The sequence below is a fragment of the Sinohyriopsis cumingii genome, chromosome 5, assembly GCF_028554795.1.
Source record: "Sinohyriopsis cumingii isolate HCF-2022 chromosome 5, ASM2855479v2, whole genome shotgun sequence".
Taxonomy (NCBI): Eukaryota; Metazoa; Mollusca; class Bivalvia; order Unionida; family Unionidae; genus Sinohyriopsis; species Sinohyriopsis cumingii.
This window is the reverse complement of record NC_142965.1, coordinates 86,828,937-86,851,972: the sequence shown is the minus strand read 5'-3', so window position 1 is coordinate 86,851,972 and position 23,036 is coordinate 86,828,937. Positions and strand designations below refer to the sequence as shown.

At 33.2% G+C, this 23,036-nt stretch overlaps 1 protein-coding gene across 1 annotated transcript in view; it reads left to right on the top strand.

The window, feature by feature from the left end:
• Positions 1 to 609: 609 nt before the first annotated feature.
• LOC149799674 (uncharacterized) overlaps positions 610 to 23,036 on the top strand; it is a 100,867-nt gene continuing 78,440 nt past the window's right edge. The window contains exons 1-5 of the mRNA XM_089958253.1: positions 610 to 712; positions 1,545 to 2,311; positions 13,821 to 13,874; positions 17,178 to 17,264; positions 19,782 to 19,862. Of these exons, the coding sequence (XP_089814379.1) occupies positions 1,576 to 2,311; positions 13,821 to 13,874; positions 17,178 to 17,264; positions 19,782 to 19,862 (958 nt within the window). The 5' untranslated portion in view covers positions 610 to 712; positions 1,545 to 1,575. The remainder of the gene's footprint in view (positions 713 to 1,544; positions 2,312 to 13,820; positions 13,875 to 17,177; positions 17,265 to 19,781; positions 19,863 to 23,036) is intronic.

The following is a 23,036-nucleotide window of genomic DNA, read 5'->3' as shown; positions in this document are numbered from 1 at the left end:
CATACTATTAGTTTACTACTGCTATATCCACGAATTTTTCAGCATGTTCTTACTCGATGCAAATAATAGTAATAATAATAATAAGCAGCGGCGGTAGAAAGTGGAAAAGAAAAAACAAAACAAATTTTATTTTTTCAAACTTTTAATAAATTCACATTTAAAATTTCGATATATCATAAATGACTGTCCCTTCACTCAATATACGTCAGATCTTGTAAATGGATACATTCACGGGTTTATAAAACAATTTCGCGCCTCTTGGTTTTATCTTGACACGTGCCCATTAAAGACTGCAAAGCATGGAATATGTCCGTTTTCACACTGCGTCGAGTTTACTTTGCCATTCAAAAGTATTGGCATATGGTAATTAATTTTTAGAATGCAACGTTTCCGAGAGAGTTCAGTAGATCTCAATGTATAGTGAACAAATGCCATTCACAAGCTTAGCACTTTATGTGTATTCATACGGAAGGAAAATATACTTTCACCACCCAGCCGTTTAATAGGGCGTCACGTTGCTAAGTAACAAAGTCAATCCGAATGGCGCTGTCAACAAAATGGCGGACACCTAATGACAGGTACCCTGCGAGTGTGTAAAGCAGACGCTTCAAAATTGGATATGAGGATTTGTGTGTTAATATGAAACAAAGGTGGCAGTATTAGGCATTTTTTTTGGCAAAGACTCAGTATGTCGACATCTTTTTATTTTTACGTGAGTATTCTCTTTATTTGATTTGTCAAACGAGTTGAGTTTGTTTGGTAAAGTCTAAAGCACGAAGTGCTACCTACCCTGGGTCCTACTCAACGTAAAATTAGTTTAACTGACTATTTGGAGAGAAACCATACTTGCTTTTATGTTGGTTTCTTCTTTATTATTTTCTTTTTACATTTGTTCTTGATACAGTACATAAATGCTTATAAAAGACCGAAGCTTAAAGCAAAAAAAGTTTCATTAATTTTGTCCCTTTCACCCATCATTTTCCAAACTCATAATTTTTGCTTCGGAGGAATGCATTTATTTTATTTTGCATGTATGTTATATTTATTTACATCAATTTATTTACCCCCACCCATGAGCCCATTCATCCAGGACAAGTTTTAGTGCATTGGAATTTGTCTGATGTGGTGGGTGGTGTTGGTTATGGGGGCAGCCTGTAATGTCTGTTAACCAATCTGATAATTTTTATGCTGGCACAGCAGCCTTTTTTCACTTGGCAAATCCAATTCCTGCTAGTAAGTTATGATCAAGTGAGTGGGATATCTCTATTGACTTGTAAGTATTTGAATGATTCTAGTTTAAAAAAAATAAGCAACAGAAAATGCATTAATTTATGTACCATTCAACTTGTCTATAATGGATAAGGGTATGTGAGTAAAACTTATCCGCTTTGACAATGAAATCAAGAATAGATACCTAAAATGTTGTCCTCTATAAATAGCAGTCCTTATATCAGGTTATTCACTATGACAGGTTTCAATATTATGTTGATATTAAACATTTGTATTTTACTATTCATTTCTTCATTCCTATTTAAATTTTACAGATTGGCATCTTGACTGGCTGCTGAATCAAAGATGGCAGAGGATGCATTTTTTTACAGTCAGGCTCTTACTCGGAAGCCTCCCAAACGATATCGGAAGCTTCCAGAGGAGCTCCCAGAAAGTCTCCGATTTGTTCATCTACCTCCACGTGTTGCTGCCTTAATGATGAAAGAACGAGCTAATAAGCAGGAGCTTGAAGATCCATTTGGAGATGGTCTTGGTAAAAAGAGTTTACTTCCTGAAATAAATCAGACATTTCAGAGTGTAAAAAGTAGACTAGACAGTGCTTTATCCAATGATGAAGACTCGCAGAGGTTTCTTTTTGAGGAAGCTAAAATATCAGCTGCAGAAATTTTAGCACAGCTAGCAAAATATATTTATTACTATGAAGATGTATATACATTTATACCAAAGAGTTTGGAGTATCAGTTATTGTGTACATACAAAGAGTTGACTAGTGACATTATATATGTGCATCGTGAATGGCAGACACTTGAAATGAAAGAACAGCATGCAGCATCACTGCAGAAAGACGCAGCAGGGAGTGAAGAGGAAAGCATTGATGGGGGAGGTGTTCAGGATGGTAGCAATCGTCCACACTCCCAGTTCGGAAGAACAAGTGATATAAGCAAATTTAAAAAAATTGGAAAAGCAAAGCAGAGTATTGAATCTAGTGAAGATGGAGATGCAAAAGAGTTACATCTAAAACCTCCTGAACGCACTACATCAGCAATGTTAAAGGCTCGTGCCAGCAAATTAAGGGGCTCAAGTAAGTACACATACATTCTAGAATTTGTTAGAGATGATTTCTTATATAATTCAGATGGATATGATTTAGTTAGCTGTAAACAGAGCATTTCAGGGTCACAGGAGAAATGTATTTTTAAACTGTTTACAGAAACCTACAGATCTCCAAATCTTCATTAAAGCAGCATGCCCCCATGTTTTCATTTAATCACATGCCCACCCAAAGTCTAATAAAAGATTTAAAAATAATGAATTGTGCGCATACACAGACAACTCTGAGTCATGTCCCAAAGTAAGATTTTAAGTGTTTTTTGTTAAACAATGCATGAAGAGTTGCATGGATTTCATATACAAGTTAAACAGGGATTATAAACTTGTAAAACTGCAACTTGTTTTGTTGGTAAAAAAAACTATAAAATGACTTCTGATTGTTTCTATTACTTTGAAATAATTCCTTATCCTTACCCAGCTAATGATGAGTAGATTTTCCAAGCTCTGGTCAAATCATTGCATTAAATTGATCCATATGCAGATAAACCAACAATAGTACAGAGTTCTTTTGCTAGTATTAAGTATGGAGACAATTATATCATCACCATACATTTCATTGTTGTCTTCATGATTATTTAATGTCACAATAGTGTGTATGCCATTTTGCCCATACATGCATGCTTTGTGCACCATATTTCAAGATAGGCCTGGAATTGACCAAAACTCACCCATTATTTGGCCAAGCCATTTTTTGGACAGAAATTACATTTTGCTTTAACAAAGTTCACTGCATTCATATATATTTTTTTTTTTTTAGCCCTTGCAGTTTTTGTTGGCCAAAACAATTTGACAAATACACATTTTTTTTTGCTTGATATTGCTGATTTAAAATGCAAAATGAACAATACAGGCCAACCTTCATTCATGATTGTTTGCATAGAATGTACTCAACAACAAGCAGCATAAACCTAGATATGCTGGTGAATTATGAGCTGGCAGATATGTTCATAGTTTTGCTAATCATGTGAAGGCTACTTTTACTGCATGGAGAAAAATGGTTTATGTACAGTAACTTTAGTTCTAAATCACGTAACTTGGAAAAGACTTTGTGGATAGCATGCATGTGGAGTAAGAAAGAATTCTTCTGATTTTGGGGCCAAAAAATCAAAGATCAAAGTCATTTACTGATAGAAGAAAAGTGGGTTTTGCAAAATAACATTAATTGAACCACACATAATTGAACTAAGCTATCTACATAAATTGCACTTATGGTAATATTGAAGCCTATTGATTTTGGGCTCAAAAGATTAAAGGTGAAGGTCACTGGCAGAGAAGAAAAATGGCTTCTGCAAAATAACATTAGTTTTGCATAACATATATTGACAAAAGATTGTGCATATTGCTTGCGCATTGTTTAAGGAAGAAGCCTATTGATTTGGGTTTTAAAAAAGTCAAAGGTCATGGTCACTGACTGAAAGAAGAGAAAGAGTTTCTAAACCAAAAATTCAGTTTTTGATCACCTGCCTTAAGCAAAGTTTGTTGGTGACTTTTACATTCTTAAGAAAAGTAGCAGTTTAGTATCACAGGTAAAGATTAAACTTTTTAGATCGTTTGCAATTGGAGTAAGGAAGAAGCAAATTGATTTTGAGTTCAAAGGTCAAGATCACTGACAAAATAAAAATAAAAATTGTTTTGCTTAAATATTTTTGTTTTAGACCATGTACCTTGACCATTGTTTGTGGAGGATTTTTCTTCTTAAGGTATGGCAGAGGTCTGTTGATTTTTGGATTCTAAAGGTCTATAGTTCATGCTCAAGGTCATTGTGGCCAAATGAAAAAAGGGCTTTGCAGAATAACATTTATTCCCGATTAAGTAATTTGACAATATTTTGTGGATGGCATGCACATAGTGTAATAAAGCAACTGATAGATTCTGGGGTCTAGGGTTGAGTGTGTGTGTGTGTGTGTGTGATTTTGGATTTTTAATGTAGCTTTAACAATGTTTCAGTGATATCACTACAACATCTGCATTGTGGCAGCTTATAGTGATGTCTAGCACTGGGGCATCATGCCGCAGACATGTAGCATGATATCCCACCCAGTCACATTATCCTGACACCAGGTCGATCAGTCCTAACACTAACCTCTTAATGCTGAATGCCAAGCGAGGCAGCTGTTAGTACCATTTTTATTAGTCTTTGGTAGGGGTGTCTAGGGTTGAGAAGTCATAGTAAATCAAATAGGAAAATAATGGTTGTTCACAGTAACTTTAGTTCAAGACTACATACTTTGACCAAAAGTCCAGGTCACCGAGAAATAGGGTCATTAATCTCCAGAGTCAATCACACCCTTTTGGTTCCTACACACAGGGCAGACATATATTATGCCATTTATGGTACTTTTGTTCAGAAATAAAAGATTCACAGGTACACAGGTATACAAACTCAGAAGTTGATTTTCATCACTTGCATAGATCAACATGTATAACACTGTCCATTTGAGTAATCAGGGCTTGTAAATTCCACATGTCCATTCACATTTACAAGTGGTTGCTGAGGAAGGGAAGATGCTTTTCCAGTTGGATGAATGTCATTTTAGCAGAATCAGTATTATGTACAGTCTAGAATGTTTAAAAATGATGCAGAACAAAAGTTCTAAGTCACTTGCATATCAGGACCTTTAGCCAACTGAACGTTTGTTGAGCCCTGGCCATAGAGTATACCACCTTATTATAAGTGAGATCACCTTAAAATAAAGTACATATTCATTTAATTTTGCTATTAAATAACGAAATGGAATTCATGACCATTCACACCTTATAACAGGTACAGTGCTATAGTTAAGGGAGAGAGTGCCATGTTATTGTATCTGCACTTACAAAAATCCCACTGTTGTTTGCAATACATGAATCATAAGTAAGCTAATGCAAAATCTCAATTTGAAGAAATATTTTTAGAAATTTTCTGAAACTGAAGCTTTGATCTCACTCTGCAAATGACTTCATGTAAACAGCATAGATTCTGATTTTAAACTTTTAGCCAGACCCAGAAGTAGATATCTCTTATATACAGGTTTTATTGTTCTTTCAACTGGTATAGATATTCCAATGCATGGCTATAAAACCTAGAACCGCTCCAGTGGCCTAGTGGTTATAGTGTCTGCCTTTGATGCGGGAGGTCGTGGGTTCAATCCCCGGCCGAGTCATACCAAAGACTTACAAAAAGGATACTAACAGTTGCCTTGCTTGGCACTCAGCATTAAGAGGTTTGTGTTAGGACTGGTTGGCCTGGTGTCAGGATAATGTGACTGGGTGGGACATCATGCTACATGTCTGCGGCATGATGCCTCAGTGCTAGACATGACTATAAATCGCCACACTGCAGACAATGTAGCAATATGATTGAAAAATTGTTAAGGCTATGTTAAAAATCCAAATCACACACACAGTAAAACCTAGAACGTTACAGTGACACTAGCATTGATGAAAGATGTTTCTTCGTTTATAAATTTCCCATGATGCTCAAACTTCAAACTGGCAAACCATCAGTCAAGCTTAGTTTTACCTGATATCACTGTCTACATTTTTTTTGCCTGACCTTTATATGAAAACATTAAGTAAAATCCTTCTTCTTTTGAGCTATGGCATAAAATCCTTCAGAATACTATTTTGATGGCAAAATTAAGCTTATATGCACAGATTCATGTGTGTAACATCATAAAACAAAACCACAACTTTTTAAGTTTCTTGGACCTCCCCTTACCGCCCCCACCCCCAACTTCCCAAGCTACATAACTGTGTACAACTTTCAACTATCTAGCTACACCCCTGGTATTGATGATTTGGTAAGTATAAATGGACCAGATATACTTGAGTTACATACACAGGTGGTCACTAGGAGTATATGCTTATCATAGCAAGTTTAACTTTAAATGTATATCAACAAATTTGATCCTTGTCCTCTGTAAGTTTGGAGTGAATGAATTATTGCAAAAAGACATGACTATTGACATTGTGGTTAGCTGTAGATTTCTATAATTATTGCATGACTGTCATAAAATAAATTTGGCTTGAATTAAAAGTAATGAGATTTGTGGCTGTCTAACAGAGTTATGAAGTGTTTGCTTTTTAATTAATATATTAATAACTTTGCAAACCAGCATAGAGCACTAAGAGTACCAATCTTTTAATTACATGTTGCATGTCATATGTATGTATGTATGTCTGTATGTATGTATGTATGTATGTATGTATGTATGTATGTATGTATGTATGTATGTATGTATATGTATCAACATGCATAATTATCAGCCTTAAATGTAATGCTGAGCTGCAGTAGCTCAGTTGGAAGAGTGTAAGACTTGTAATTGAATGGTTGCAAGTTCAGTACCCACCCAGGCCAGCCCAGGTTCAGCTGCCTTATTGTGTCATTGAAAAATACACTTAGATCACATTTCCATTGTATGATTTTGCCAATAATGTGTTAAATGCCATTAAAAATGCCCAGCATAAACCTAATGTCATGTGCTTGCCAGTAGTATGTTTGAAAGCATTTTATGGAAAGTAAATGGCACATGGGTTGTATTAGCCTGTCTAGACACTAGTTTGTCTTCACCTGATTTCTGCTATGTAATAGTCATAGGTACATTAGTTGTGTTGTTATAACTTCATTTTTTTGACTATCAGTTATAACTTCATTTATCTGACTATCACTTGGACATCACACAGTGATCCTTATTGTCCGCAATATTTCATACACTAATGTTTTATGAACCATAAGTTTAAAATTTTACGCACATAAAATAATTAGCATTTGTTCCTGCTTATTTGTTCACCTGAAATAATAATTAATACAAGTGTACAAAAATCACAATTCTGAATCTGAAATAAATTTATTTATCGGTTTTAACATTGTTGGGTTAAAGGGATTAGACTGTTATACATTATAAATTTGCCCATTTGTTCTTTTAGCATAATTTTGTATTTTTTGTTTTACAAAACTTTAAATTCTCCCCATTGTCTATTTTCTATGTAGGTTTTCTTAGACCAGAAGCAATAATAAATTTATAAGAAAACTAGTCCAACATGGCCTATTATAATACTTGGTGACAATATTTTCAAATGTGGTGACCCTTTTTGAGGAACTAATTTGACCTATTGTAGAATGTTGATCAGCCATATATAAATGAACAATTTGCTAAACGTTTCAAGTGGTCAATTAGCTGCCCTGGTGATTGCCATGTTTATTACAGCCTTCATAATATCTGGTCCTGGCTTTCATATATTCCATTATGCATAATTCTTGACCTACCATTAAATGTCCCGGGTAAACCAAAATAACTTGTTTACTGGTATTCGATGATAAGCCCACACATAATGATAAACTCATTTCCATTTTACCATTTTTTAAATTATTTACAAATATTCACCAAGGACGTCTCTTTGTATATTAAATACACCCTCTCCCTACATTTTGACCATTTAACTTGGCTATCTACCATGTGTTATAATGAGAGAAATACTGTATAGAAATAGTAAAGTTAAATCTCAACTTGGATTCCTCAAAGTCTGCTGATGGAAAAGGTATCTTGTAAAGAATATTATGGGATTATTGTAGAATATAGACCCATTGCTAACAAGGTTGATTTAAATTGGAAGTTTCAGGAATACAAATTTTTTAAAATCTACTTGGGAATTGTCTGAGATTTGGAATGGGGAGTCATGGCTTTTGGCTCTTAAAGACATCTTTGAAAACTCCATGCTGTTGCTTGCTACTTGTATGTTGTTTGGAAATTGATTTAATAATGTGGAGTTTCAGAATAATATTCATTTTGGCTCTTTGAACTCATGTTCGTGTTACACTGAATGCATAACAATAATTCCAGATATTAGATGTGAGAAATGTTAGAAGAAATTTTACTTTCGGATATAGAAGTGACTATTTCTGGTAGATACCATGATGCAAATGTTTGATTGCATCATTCAGCAGTGTTATTACACGGACAGTCATATAATGTCAGTTTTCTGTGATGACACTGTGTTGTCAAAACAGATGTTTTCTTGTGTTGAGGGTTATTTATTATCCAATTACTATATAATCTGTAGTTCTGTACTCTTTTTATTCTAAAATATTTTGAGAGTTAACTTCTGTGTATGAACAGTAATAAGTAAATGTAAGTAAAACTAATAAGTAAATGTAAGTAAAACTGTCATTTCCTAATTTGCCTATAATTTGCTAATTGTTAATAAGGAAAGAATTTGCTCTGTTCAAAATTAGAGAAGTAAAGATAATTTCCGTGGATTGATGGTTTAATGAAAAATTGAAGTACATAAATAAATGTCAGTTAGGTTTCGGTTTGATCAAAGATTCATTGATTGTTTTGAAAAGGTTATATGTTTACTGATAGAGTGATTTATGTTTTATGAATTTTTTGTTCAAATTTTAAAATGTCCTACAAAGATATCCCTTGTGCATATTCTTAATCATTAAAAGATTTTGAAATAATGATAGAGAAAACTGAATACATGCCACAGGCTTTACTAAAATATAAATTTATAGCATTCAGTGAAAAGTGTTTTTGTCAGTCAGTGACAAATTCCAAACCATTATAATATAGCCAAACATCAAAGTAGTAAGCTAGAAAAGACATGAGGTTTGATTCCCAGTTTTCATTTATGACCCACTCCTTGACTTGTACAATAGAGTCGATAATTTCAATGAGCACCGAAGAGTTTATGTGTGAGCAAATGAAGATGTTTGTTTAGGGATTTAAATGTTGTTTGCTCTCTAGCTACTTCTGTCATTCTGGGACTGATTTACAGTGGTTGATATTAGAGCCTAGTCTTTGACTGTCACCCAATCTCGAGCATAGATATCAAATCCTGTAAATATGTTCGACATGGAAGTCAAGAACCACACTATTTTGTTTCTTTATAACTCCAGAGAGATCATTTTGTCCCAGAAATTTAAAAAAAGATAGATTGCATATCATAACAGTTTGCTAATGGCTTGTTTTTAGGCATTTTATGAAAAAAATGTCAGTCATTCAAGCTAGTATCTTATGTGTGGGTTTATATGGTAAACTGAGATTATGACAGGTACTTTATCTTACATGGCAGATCATTTCAACATACTGGTTATTTAGTATTTCAGAGTACTTATAAATTGGGTTCAACTTCAAACAACACAGACCCAGATCTGCCCATGCATCCCAGATCTGCCAGCACTACATGCACCAGTAGATCAGGATCCATCTTTTTTGTTCTACTGATGAGTCCTTAGAAATTTCTTAGACCAGGATTTGCTGGCACATTATATAATGACAGCCATAGGTGTGTGCAGTTTGCAATTTAACCAGACTTAAAGGGGGGCATGTATGGTAGACCTTAGTAACCAATGTTTCCATTAGGAAGGGAAAGGATTAAAGAACTTTTTGGCTTCAGATAAAAAAGAACAACTTTCATTGCCTTGTGAAATCTCTTGTATTGATCATCAGTTTTTGATATAGGCATAGATATATGAACAGGTAGCAACCAAACTATTCAACTTTTTTTTACTGAACTGTTTATTGTGATTTAAGGAGACAAACTGAAAGACAATAAATCAAATAAGAAAGATCATTTTGCATTCATGAAAAAGAAAATATTCATAGGTATAAAGGATTTTAATTGTGTTTTGGTATTAAGGGGTAAAAAAATAATTTTATTTTTGTTTATGCAAAGCAAATAAGCATGCCTTCGAGCAAAAGCATGTTGTTTTTGTTGTAGATTTGGGAACTTGATTTCTCAGTAGTTAATGAGATAAACTGATATCATTGCTGCCATGTTGATTTGAACCCACATCTGCAGGTTTCATAGGCCAACCATCAAAACCTCATGACATTGGGTACTTATACTTCACAGTAAATAGTACAAGGACTACAGACAGTGTGGTACATGTGGTCACATTGCCAATATACAACTTTTTCCAGTAAGCCGAGTTGGACATTGGGTGGGTTGAGTTGGGCAATGGGTGGGTTGAGTTGGACAATGGGTGGGTTCAGAAGAAATACAGTGATATTCCACTATTATAAATACCATCAGCGTGGAGCAATTTTGTTATGGATGAGGTTATAAAGAGTTACATTGCTTAGAAAAATGGAATTCAACTTGTAGAATTAGATCTATGACCATGCAGGTGTTAAATCAAGGACAGTGTATTACAGAGGTATTTTATAGTGAGGGAGTGTGAGGTACCACTCTGTAATATACTGAAGCCAGCTTATGTGGGTTTTTAGCATATGTTTTTCTGTGCATGCAGTACTGAAAATTGAGTTTACAGGGGTTTTCTGCAATGTGCATGCAAATTGCTGCTAAATTTAATGAATGCCCAATGAAAAATGTACAAGCCAAAATGAACTTGAAGTTTCTTGTTACTGATATTTTAGAACTGTGTTTAAATTTTTCATTCAGAATATAAAATATGGAAGAGCATGTTGAAAATAGCTAGATTTATGCAAGTTAAAAACATTAAAAGTATCGAAATGCTGCTGATACCTCAAAAAAAAAAAATTTTGAGCTCTGGGTGTACTATTACCAATATTAGGTGATAAAAACGAATTAGCATTTCTTAGGTATCTTATATTTTACAGTTACATTAAACAAGATTAAAGTGTTTTGTACTGAAAATGTTTAACCAAATATATATGTAATTTGCCTGGATTGATGGTGTATGACAAATCAGAGTCTATGTGATATTACAGACAATAACACAGTAGTCAGCTTGAGCTATGATACACTTGATCAAATATGGAAATCTTATCAATAGCAGATTTATGGAGGCTGACATAGAGAAAAGTGATATTTGCTCAGTAACCATATCAATTAATTTCCCTCCTGTAATGAATTATTTTAAAATGTAAATAGCATGCCAAATGTGTGTTAATTTTGTAGCAAACCTCTGAGGTTCTAATTTACAACAAAAATGCATAAAAATTCTCAGACACTGGACTGCAGTGATTTGTGTGCTAATTCATCATTAGAGTGTATCAAACAGTGCACTAAAGTCTTTGAGAATTTGACAGCACCGGGGGGGGGGTATTATCTTCAGAACTTTGTTATATTTATTATTCATTTAGTGTTATATTTATTATTCATTTAGTGCACTATCTTGATTTTGACACATATTTAGTACAGGAGAGAAATTTTTAAAATATTCACCTTGAATGAAAGCAGTATGGTTGACTTCTAATCATTATCAGTATCATCGATGACATGGGACATTTTGCTCTATCAGGACCCCTTTTATATTTCCTGCAAAAGCAAGCGAGACATTGGAATCACTTAAATTATCCATGTTATTGTTAGTATTATCTATATTGGCATTTCACCTAGCAGTATTGCCCCATTTATTTTTGTGTCAACCTTCTCTGTCCAAGTATTTGGGATTTCCTTAGACCCTGCTGTATATCAGATCCCAGTTATATCAGAGAACATACATCTTGATAACTTGGCTATATTTATGAGTATAAAACAGCATTATAAACCCAGGTAGATTTGCCATAATGTAGTAATGTGCAGATTGAATTAAGGGTCTGTACAATGTCAGTTTAAAATCGAAAGTAACATGAACAAAAATGACATCTGATGGTTTATTGTGTGATGGCAGATTTGGGTCAGTCCCATTCTTGCTTATCACTGATAAATTGCAAATCAATTCTCTGTTATATAATTTGCATGTCATACCATCGCTCTCTTCCTACCACCATCCACCAGCCAAAGATATGGACAGAAATGCATTTTCCTGTCCAACATCCTTTGTTATTATGATAGTGAATTTTGGTGAGCATTAAGATCCTTTATTCTCCTGTCTTTCCAAGAATAATTGCACTCACCGAATTCCCAACACTTTTGGATTTCTCCATGAGTGTGAAAAGAAATTTGATACTTGGAAATCTTGTATGGATGACTGCAGACCTTTAGCAAAATTTGAGATTCTGTGATTGAAGACTCAAGTCATATGATGGTTTTGGTGCACCTACACATTTAATTCAGTATTATAAATGATTCACAGCTTTAAATGAGGCTAAGATTTTTATGTCCATACATGAGATTTTGAGATGGTTTAAATTGATGAGTCTTTTTTAATTTGATGTGTCTTATATTAATTGAATGGCACATTGTGAGGTGTTATAATTTGAATTTTTAATAATTGCATTAATTTAGTTTATTACCTCATTTTTACTCCATATTTATTTGCATATAGTATCTAATTATCTTTCTCTTTCCTGAGAGGCCAGAACCCATCCCTTTTTAATGGCAGTTTTTTTGTTGTTGATGAATGCTGGTACATTGATAATGTAATAATTGTATATATGTATCTTTCAAACTTTAAAGACATTTTCAATCACTTCCTATGTAGGCTTGAAAGTCGTTATCTTCAGGATAGATTGATTGATGACTTGTCATATGTGTTACATTTCACAGGTGTACCTGATTCAAGAAACTTCTGTGTTATAAAATTGAGCTGTTAAACCTTGTATACTCCTTTGAAATGTACTACAGGTACATGAAAAGCCAATTTATCCTCTAAATATAGAAAGAGAACCATTAATAGTGATAGTCCAGATATTTCAAGGTCTAAATGTTTGTTAGAGCTGTAGCTGGTAGCAGTGGAACATGTCAACATTAATGAAAATGGTTTCCTAATTTCCTTTATGACTACTTGTGCATAATGAATGATCAGTGATAAATTTCATTGAATGACCAGTATTTCCAGCAAATATTCCTTTGACATTTTGAAAGCTGAACATGCCTAGAGCTTAAAGAGCATGAGTCTAGTAATGAAAATAATTAAAAAAATTAGTTGCTATTTTGAGACCAAATCTTGGAAATGAAAATTACTGGTATAAAGTCTCAAAGATAATAATTATCTTGTTTTTTAGCCAAGTCAAATAACAGGACAGATGACAAATGTACCTTGATACTATTCACTCAGTAGAATTCTAAATCTACATGTCCAAGGTGAAAAATATTAAAAGAAAGAGAGGCTAGCATATGGATAGAAAAATCCCCTTGTTTAAAAGTCAAGCTTCTGGGCCTCAAACATTGGATGCCCTGGAAGCAGGAATTTTGACCTTAAACAAGAATTTTGCTATAAAGAATTGTTACTCTGAAGATGCAACAGGGTAGATTATGTTATTTGTTTTTCTTCATAAGTTATATACAACCCAGTATAATGTAGGGTGTAGTGTATTTATAGATTTCTTGAAAAAAGCATCCTGCTTGTGCTTAAATTGAATAAAATTTAAAAATTTGCAATATATACATTGTATTTGTTTGATAGATTTTTACAATAGACTGTTTCCTGAATAAAAGGAAAAATTATATATATATATATATATATATATATATATATATATATATATATATATATATATATATATATATATATATTTATACATACATATAAATTCTGTGCTTTCTCAAGCCATCATATCCATTTTGCAGTTAATATAATTTGTACCATATATATTACATTTGTGTTATGACATTACTAATTTCAGTGCTGTCTTTGAAATCAAAGAGTGTTATGTCGAGTACAGGTTTGCAAAGCAGAAGTAAGTTAAATCTCACGGTTACCATATTTTTATGAGCAGGGATGCCATTTTGTTTTTCGACATGTTGTATTTCCTGATTCAAAGAGTCCATGTATAGGTAAATCTGAAATCACTTATATTTTGGATTACAGCCCACATTTTTTACTGCAGATCAAAGCAGTTTATTCTGCAGTACAAAAATATGCAAATTTTGCTACCCCACCCAAAATGATACTTTTTCTAATTAATGGGGATATGTATAGGTTTTCACTAAAAGGCTTCTTACTTTGGTTCATCCTGAGTGGTAATGGTGCCAGTATGATATCCAGTATGTGCACCATAATGGTTAGCTTGAAAATCTTGTTATTACATCTCTTTCTGACTGGATGGTCTTATTGACAGACATTTGACTGAAAAACTTAATATGGTGTCATTTTTGTCCAAAATGAGAATGGTGTCCCATGGAAATCAATATGGCTGCCATTGTGGCCATCTTGGAAATGTTGTTATAACTACTCCTCATGCTCCTCAGGAGCAGATGGTCATATCAACATCATGGGGTTTCACTAAAATATTTATTATAGTCTCAAGTTGGTAAGAAAAAAAATGGTGCTTTTCCATGGTGACTATCTTTGATAATCTTGTCATCACTACTCCTCATGAATGGATAGTTGTTTTGACGTGGGGATTTTACTAAAACACTGCATGTAGTTGGGCCCAGTGTCTGACAAAAAATTTCAGCAGCTACTTCTTCTAAATGGATGGCCATGCCAACATTAAAAAGAAAACAAACCTCTCTTGTATTAAAGTGACATTGATATAGGCTACCTCGAATCATCCTGAAAACCTACCTGTGCTGCTTCCATTGAATGATTGGTCTTATCAAAATGGGGTTTTCACTAAAACTTAACTCTAACAATATGTAGTTAGTTCTGGTGTTAGTATAACCTCCAAAATGTCACCATGTAGACCATCTTGAAAATCTTTTTGTCCCTGCTCCTCTTGCATGAGTGGTTGCATTAACATGGGATTTGAACTAAAACACCTTTTGAAATATTTAATTGTTTCTGAATGAAAATACATGTAGTGTATATCTGACCACCAATATATCTGCACTTTTTTAAAGTGTCTTGAAAAACCAGGGTTAATTAGCCTTGGAGTTAAGATCATTGGGTGCATTGGCACTTATGAACACTGTCAATTGTGCATGTACAAGTGAATTTTGACAAGACATTGTATTTAATCCATTACATTGAAGAAGCTGACAGTCAGTATTCTGCCATTGATTTTAAGGTCAAATGCCATTACTGAGGGGTTCCTTACCGGCTTGTGAGCATGATAACATAGACAAGTTTTATGAATAGATTTGTTTGAAATCCAGTTTGTGGATATATCCGATGAGGAACTGTGTTTGTTTTAATATTATAGATTTAATCAAACTTGTCACATTGGCATATACCTTAGCAATGTCTGAAACAAGCTGAATGCATTTCTATCTCTGACAAAGAATTTTGTACTGCACTTATCTTGCGATGCTGCATGGTAAGTCAGACATATATGAAAATATATTTGATTTCAAATTCGGTGTCTTGGAGTTTCTCAAGAATATTAAATATTGTTTCAGTACTTAGGAGTTAAAAAGAAGAAATGTTGGTTTTTTATTTCTGAAAATTTATGTTAGCTAGTAAAAGATCAGTACTTTTGAGCAAAACTTGTAAACTTATGCTTTTGAAATTAGCTTGGTCAATTTTCATCAAATTGGTTGGAATTTTATTTCAGGTTATGCTCAGTTTGTATGCTGGGTGGCTTCCCTTAATAATCATGTGGCTTCAATTGTAACCATATAGAAAACCTATTTTCAACATTTCTCTAAAATAGCCAATTTGGTTAAATTTGGTAAGATCAATTCTTGTGGCATGTCATACCACATTTGTTTTCTTTGTACTTCTCAAGCAATGTGTGGCTTCCAAAGCAGCTGTGTGGAAACAGATTTTTAACTTCTCCTGAACAGCAAAATCAATCTGGATCAAACTCGGTAGGAATGATTCTTTGGACATTTTCCACCAGCTTTTTTCCCTGGGATTACTGTTTCTTCATTAACAGTATCTCTGTTTAATAGAAGTGACTCTTTGTTTTAAATATACCATTTGATAATTTTTTTTTTATACAGGTATCTTTCTTCCTTTAAAGTACAGATAAATCAATTTATGTTGTAGGTAGGGATATATGATAAATTGAGACATATCTATTTTATATACAGATATATCTATTTTACATACAGATATCTGTAATTGAAATAAATATTTCTGTGTTTATACTAGAGAGATATTTGTTTCTTGAATAACACCCCACTTGGCTTGTGTAAAAGCCAGTGTACCGGTATTTATGGTTGAGTCATTGTCATTTACCTATACATGGATATTTAAGTTACTCGTTGTTATTAAGGCATCTGGGGAAAATGGTTTGATTTTGAACACCATGCAAACAAACAGCTAGTGTTTATAAGTGCATTGTGTGCCTGGGTTGAAGTATTTCACTGCATAACTATTTCACCAGGTGAATTAATGTGTTTAAATGCAAGAATCTGCTTTAGTTTAAATCTTGCTCTATTATTGTTAAGTGTCCAATCATTGTTAAGTGCTATACAAATTATTCGAAGCTAACAGTGATGGCAAATAGTGGGTGACAAATAGTTCTGTAAATTTGAAATGCAAAGTGATCTTCATTATGTCCCAACAATTTATTTAACTTTATGCTTTCAGTTTTATTTACCAAGAATACAAATTAAGACTTGGTTGGGTCTTGTTGCATTTTTTCTTTATTGTCACCAGTAAGCATTTATATTTAAAAAAATTACAGATTTTAATTGCAGCCAATATTCTTTCAGGATTTTCCCTTCTATATAGATGGCATCCTTGTGAATTCCAATTTATAAAATATCATATCTTATACATATCTTGCAAAATATAGTTTTAGAAATTTCATTTTCTGCACTTTTTTTTATCAGCCTGGATATCCAAAAGGTTAGGCATATGTGCTGCATCTTTAGTCTATAAAATATATCTGTACATGAGTTTTATAATGCTCTAAACAATGATTGTTTATGATGAATACATTATTTCGTCTTAACCCTCTTTTACCAAACATCTAGATTTGTTAAAATAATTATTATTAATGCAAGGAACTGAGCAGCACCTGTGTCTTTTTGCCATGTACATCTTTTCACATCTCCAAACTTCATATCAGCTTACTAACCTCTCATTGTAATAGCTGGCCCAATAACGCTGTTTAGGTATAGATTCGCTACAGAGCTTTATTTTCCAGCACCAGGCTCAGCTCAGTCACTGGGAGTCAGGGGGAAGAGAGACCATGATCTAATATCCATGTTTGCTGAAACTCCTGATGCGAGATGTGAGTTTCCAAAACCTTGATGCAGATCTTCAGGCCCAATTTTAAATGTCCTCGTTTTATTTATACAGTTAAAAAAACGTAAATAGAGACTGCTGATATTCATATAATGGTCAGATATTGTGTTGGTTTTATTAATTGTGATATCTTTTCAATCCATATTTTGCGCTGGTTTCCCTGCTATCAGTATTGTTTACATGTTGAATGATCTCTATGTTTATATTAAATGCATTGATTTCATCTCCATAAGTAACATGCCAGTTTCATTTCTCATAATTAACATTCACAACACTTTTAAACAAGTTTGATATCAATACCGTCATTTTTAGAGGGCATCACATTTTTGTAGACAGTACATCCTTATATGTTCACAATTTTTTAGACATGTATCACAAAAGCACAGGATTTTACAATATTTCCTCAGTGCTCTTTTTACTGTTTTAGCTTTAACAATAAAATGTTCTGTATGTGTATTTTATGTTAGTTGAGGGCCGAACTATCATCTTTTTATAACTTTTAACTAGAAGATTTTGCAGTTATTTACAAATACAGTGATATTTTATGCATCATTTACTTTACCTCAGTTTCTAAGCAAATTTAAGATGTGACTAACTTTTATTCAAAGAAAGAAAACTAATAATTCAGATACTGTTTACAAATCAAGCAGATTAAAGGTTTGTGTTTTTTCCTGGAAATTTCTTAGCATTCTTAATTACTCGTATTTTTAAAGGAAGTGTAAATGTCTGATTTTAACTAAAATTAAGATCCTGACTGTTTTCTTACACATTAGATGCTTTTTAAGATTGCAGGCATTCCCACATAACCAAGATGAGCTGGCACACTGTTTGCAAATGCTAGATTTTATTGACTGACTCCAAACATTTTATTTGATTTATCTTGGTTTTTCACTTTTAAACTCATTACATGTTTGGCATGATGTTTTAGAATTGTTCTTACTAAATTATGCATGCTTTTTTTCTCTTCTTCATCTAATAAAAAGCATGAATTTATAGTTTAATGTCGCATTTTCACACAATATTTCAGCTTTATAGAGACTAGTTTTTATTATTGCATTAAGTATCAAGGAGGTAAGATGGAGAAAATGTTCTGTAGGTGGAGAAGTAAGCTGGTGAATGTAAGACACAAGGTACATGATGTCCATTGGTAACTCTGAAAGTTAAAAATGCAAATGATAATATTATTTTTTATCACAGAAGTTTATATTTCATTGTAAATGAGACCATCCAAAGTTGTGATGTTTTGAATTTAAACAGACAAAATAGAACATATAAAAATATTATAGTTTCCATATCAAAGAGACTGAATTGAATCAGTTTTGCTAAACAAATATTTTCTACTAATATGGTAAAAATTAAAATGGTTAGCTCTGTAATCTACATATACCAGGACATGGATATAAGTTGGGTCCTACTACAAAAAAACAGATACCTGTATCTGCTGCTGGCACATATGCAGTGACAGATAAGGGTCTTTCTTGTTTGCTGTTTGGTCTGACTTACCATGTATACTTGCTTATAAGTCAAGTCCAACTGTAAAAAATTCATTATCAGCCATAACATAATGTGCATGCAAATCAGGATTTATGTTGTTTGTTCTACTGATTACTTCAAAATAAATTACACATACCCAGATCTGCTGGCACATTATGAGATGGCAGATCTGGGTCTGTGCAGTTTGCAGTTGGACTCATCTTATAAGCCATTATACATGGTGTACACAAGTATATCTGCCATGTATCTATCCATTTTATTTTAAGTATGTCTACCTAGATTTTTCAGTCATAATTCAGTGAATATTGGAAGAAAGTATTTAATCAATTTATAAAAAAAATTAGTTTTCTGATTACTATCTTTGAGTTGTTTTATCAGATATTGATCTTTCTCTGAAAACTATCACCAAATGTTTTTTTTTATACTCTTTCCACTAAAGAAGACAAAAGATTAAGTGAAACCTTTCTTGATAGAAGATGTTTGTTTATATCTACATTACCTAATTATCTGGGGCCCCAAGTGGCCAAGTGGTCTAAAGCGCATACCGTTCCGGATCACTGCCATCTCACCTCTGTCTGCGTCAGTTTGAGTCCAAGGCTCGGCTAGTGTGGGTACGTGGGAAAGCCTGCCAGTAGCTTCTTGTGGGTCGGTGGTTCTTCCCTGGGTTTTCCAGGGTTCTTCCTCCACCAGTTATACTGGCCGCCATGTATAGCCTGTCTTGTGCTGAAAAATGGTGTTAAACCCTGGAACAACAACAACAATAACAACCTAATGATCTCTGGGATTATATTTATAAAATTCAGTAGAGGAGTAAAAACATAATGAAGAAAGTAATGTATGATTTGTCAGGATTTACAGTTACATAATGCTTTAGAATATCATTAAAAAAAGTGACAGTGCTTTTATTCAAATTTATGATTATTATTTTGGAAGTGAATATTTAGTTAATGTTATATTTACTGTTTTATTTTGTAAGAATATATGTAATTTCTGTGCCTTTGCTTTTTAGCGACATTGTTGGCCAACCCTGCTATGTATTACCAGACGTACATTTCATTCCAGCTGTCTAACAAAGCTTTTGAGGAAAAAGGTAAGCAAAACCTGATAGATGCTGAGTTGAATGCATATTTGGGTTTATTGTGTTTTACCTGTACAAAGAGGCAGTTTTTAGAAGGTCAGCATAGTCTGTAGGTATCTGAATCGGCATCCCTTGTTACACATGCTGTCGAGTCAATAATCAGATAGCATGAACCAATACCAATATCCTGAGGCAAGTGTTGATTGTATATTCTTCACCAACTTAAGAATAATGATGTTTAAGTAACTTATGCTTTCCCTAAATTATTTTGTCCACTTGTCCTTGTTAAATTAGAGTTAAAAATCATGGATATATGTGGAATTATTTTGTATTAAGTATAATTTTGTTGTCCATATGCCAGACAACTTTTAAAATATAACACAATTGGTTTATAGTACAAATAATACATTTTCCTTTACAGAACCGGCCATAACAAATTTGCATAGTTTCTTTATTGCTGTTCAGGATGCTCATCAAAATCAAACACATCTGAGCCTTCTAGTCTTCAACACTACCTTGATGAGAGTTGTACTTATACTGTATATACATGCTTATTAGTTGAGTCCAGTTGCAAATTGCACAGATCCAGATCTGCCATTGCATTTTGTGCTTGCAGACTTGGGTCTATGAAGTTTGTTAGGAATAATCAGTAACAACATAGACCCTGATCTGCTGGATAATTATTCATTGGAGATCAGGGTCAATGTTTCTTGCAGCAGGACTCAATTTATGGGCTGGTATGTATGGTATTGTACATAACTCTCAGGTGGTGTACAAAGTTAATACTATATAAAAAAATCATGTAACCAGTCAGTCCAAAGTTTTTATTTTCAAAATGGGACAAACAACTTAGAAAACTTGTCTTTTGTTGTGCACCTTCAGGAAACCAGCTTTGATACATTTTTGTTAGCTATGTTGCTGGTTAAATTCCAGTTTTAATACAACTTCATTTTGTATGCATCATTTATCTTTTAAGTTCTGCCTTTCAAATAAATATTAGAAACATCTCATCAATTTTGTTCTTTCTCATGAAAGAAATTTTAATTATGCATGCTTATAACCCTTGTTACAAGGACCAAAAATCATGAAAGAAAACTGAATGAAATAAGAATGGCTTCACAACAAGAAACAAAGAGTAAGAACTGTTTTCAGAATTTGTTTTTACTGCATGTTTTAATTAAAAAACAGATGTGTAAATCAGATGGTACCATTTTTGAAAAGCAAAATCCACAAACTTGCTGTACTGAAATCTGGCTTCCTTTGTAGACTGAACATTTTGGTCCCTAATTGCTCTTTTGATACTATGCTAAAAATGGCCAATTTTTTATTGGAACAGTGCTTGGTTTAGGAAATTTTATTGTGTTAAAAATCAGATCAGTGTAAAAGTATGCATATTTTATGTTCTTAGAGACATCATTTGACCAATTTTCTGAAATTTGTATTATGGCTTAAATAATGTTTTTAACTTTAAATTAAATCTTCTGTGGCATTAATTCTCTGAAATAAATCATCATCAATGAGTAATGAGAAAAAGTAATACATTCAGAGAGTTTAAACAGATTGATGTAGGAAATATATATTATCATAAGACATGGTCAAGTGGTTAGACCTTTATTATGTGTGAAGTATTTGCTTTCTCTCAACCATTATTTAAGATGTACATTCTAGAAATATAAATTCCACTTAAGAAGGTAAGGCTATTTTGCCTTTTTCATTAACATAAAAATGTACATGTAGAAATATTAACAATTTGCATTCATATTTGACTAAGTGTACACAGTAGTTAAGCTGACTTTAGCTTTATTTTCTCCATTGATGGTCCAGTTTGCACAATTGAGTTCAATACTAAGACATATTGACTATTGAACAATGGAATGCTGCCAGGGATTTGATGGAATCAGCTTTGTTTAACTTAGGTATTGACAGATAATGGGGATTCTTTACGATAAAACCAATTAGATGGGCTGGGAAATGATTACTATCTTGAAATGTTGTAGACACATCCAGGGGTCATTTAATACAAATCAGCATAATAGTACCTGTAAGTATAGAAAATGGTTTAGCGATATGAGAAATGTGGACTTTATTTTACAATAACTACATTATAAGATATATCAGCCTGTTGGGTTGCATGTGCTACATGTTTGATATGGTCTGTATAATAAAGGTAGTGCATGTGCTATTGTCTATATAACAACAATAGTACATGTGCTACATGTTGTACCATATATACATGATTATAAGTTGAGTCCAACTGCAAATTGCACAGATCCAGATCTGCTGTCACATAAGGCACTGGCATATCTGTGTCTCAACAGTTTGTTAGGAGTAATCAGTAAAACAAACAACATGGATCCTGATCTGCAGGCACATTATTTTATGATCAGTCAGGATCTTTGTTGTTTGCTGTTAGACTCAACGTAAAAGTGAGTATATATGGTATATTATCTGTATAAGAACAGTATTGCATACATCAGCAGATGAAGACTTTGGAAACAACTTAACAATCGAAAGAGACCCAGATAAAAATGTAGATTGAATAAGTTATATTTCTAATATGCCACAAAACAGCGATCAAAACATGAATAATTTATTAATATTAAAATTGCATGGTTGGGTTTTTATCTGGCACAACAGCTTTTGCAATGATCATGCTTTAATGAACATAATCCTGGTAAAACACAAATTTTTATAGCAAAAGTAATGGTCATTGTGACCTAGATTCATGTAGGCCATCAAATATGCTTCCTAATCTTTCAAAACAGTATGGCTGTCTCAATATGCAATAGAGATGTTGAGGGGTCATATAGTTGTATATATTTATCTATAATAATCACACAACTGAAAGCAGCTTAGTGTCATGTTTTTTTGTGAGGCAGATGTGTTATAGTCTGTCTCAAAAAGGTTGAGTTGGCATATTCTTCAAGTTTGCTGAAACAGTATTTTTTCAAATTTAAATCATAACTTCAAAACCTAACCAGTGCAAGAGATCAGTAAGAAATAATAATTGGTGCAGATGATGACAAACAACAGAAATTTCTTTGCATGAAATTGCCATTATTACTTGTCATTGTGTGTAATTTTTTGCAGGGCATTATGGGTAAATATGATGTTATATTGTAACTAACTTAATGTTTATATCAGTGAAAACTCTTTGCATTGGGAACTTATTAACAGTCATGCATT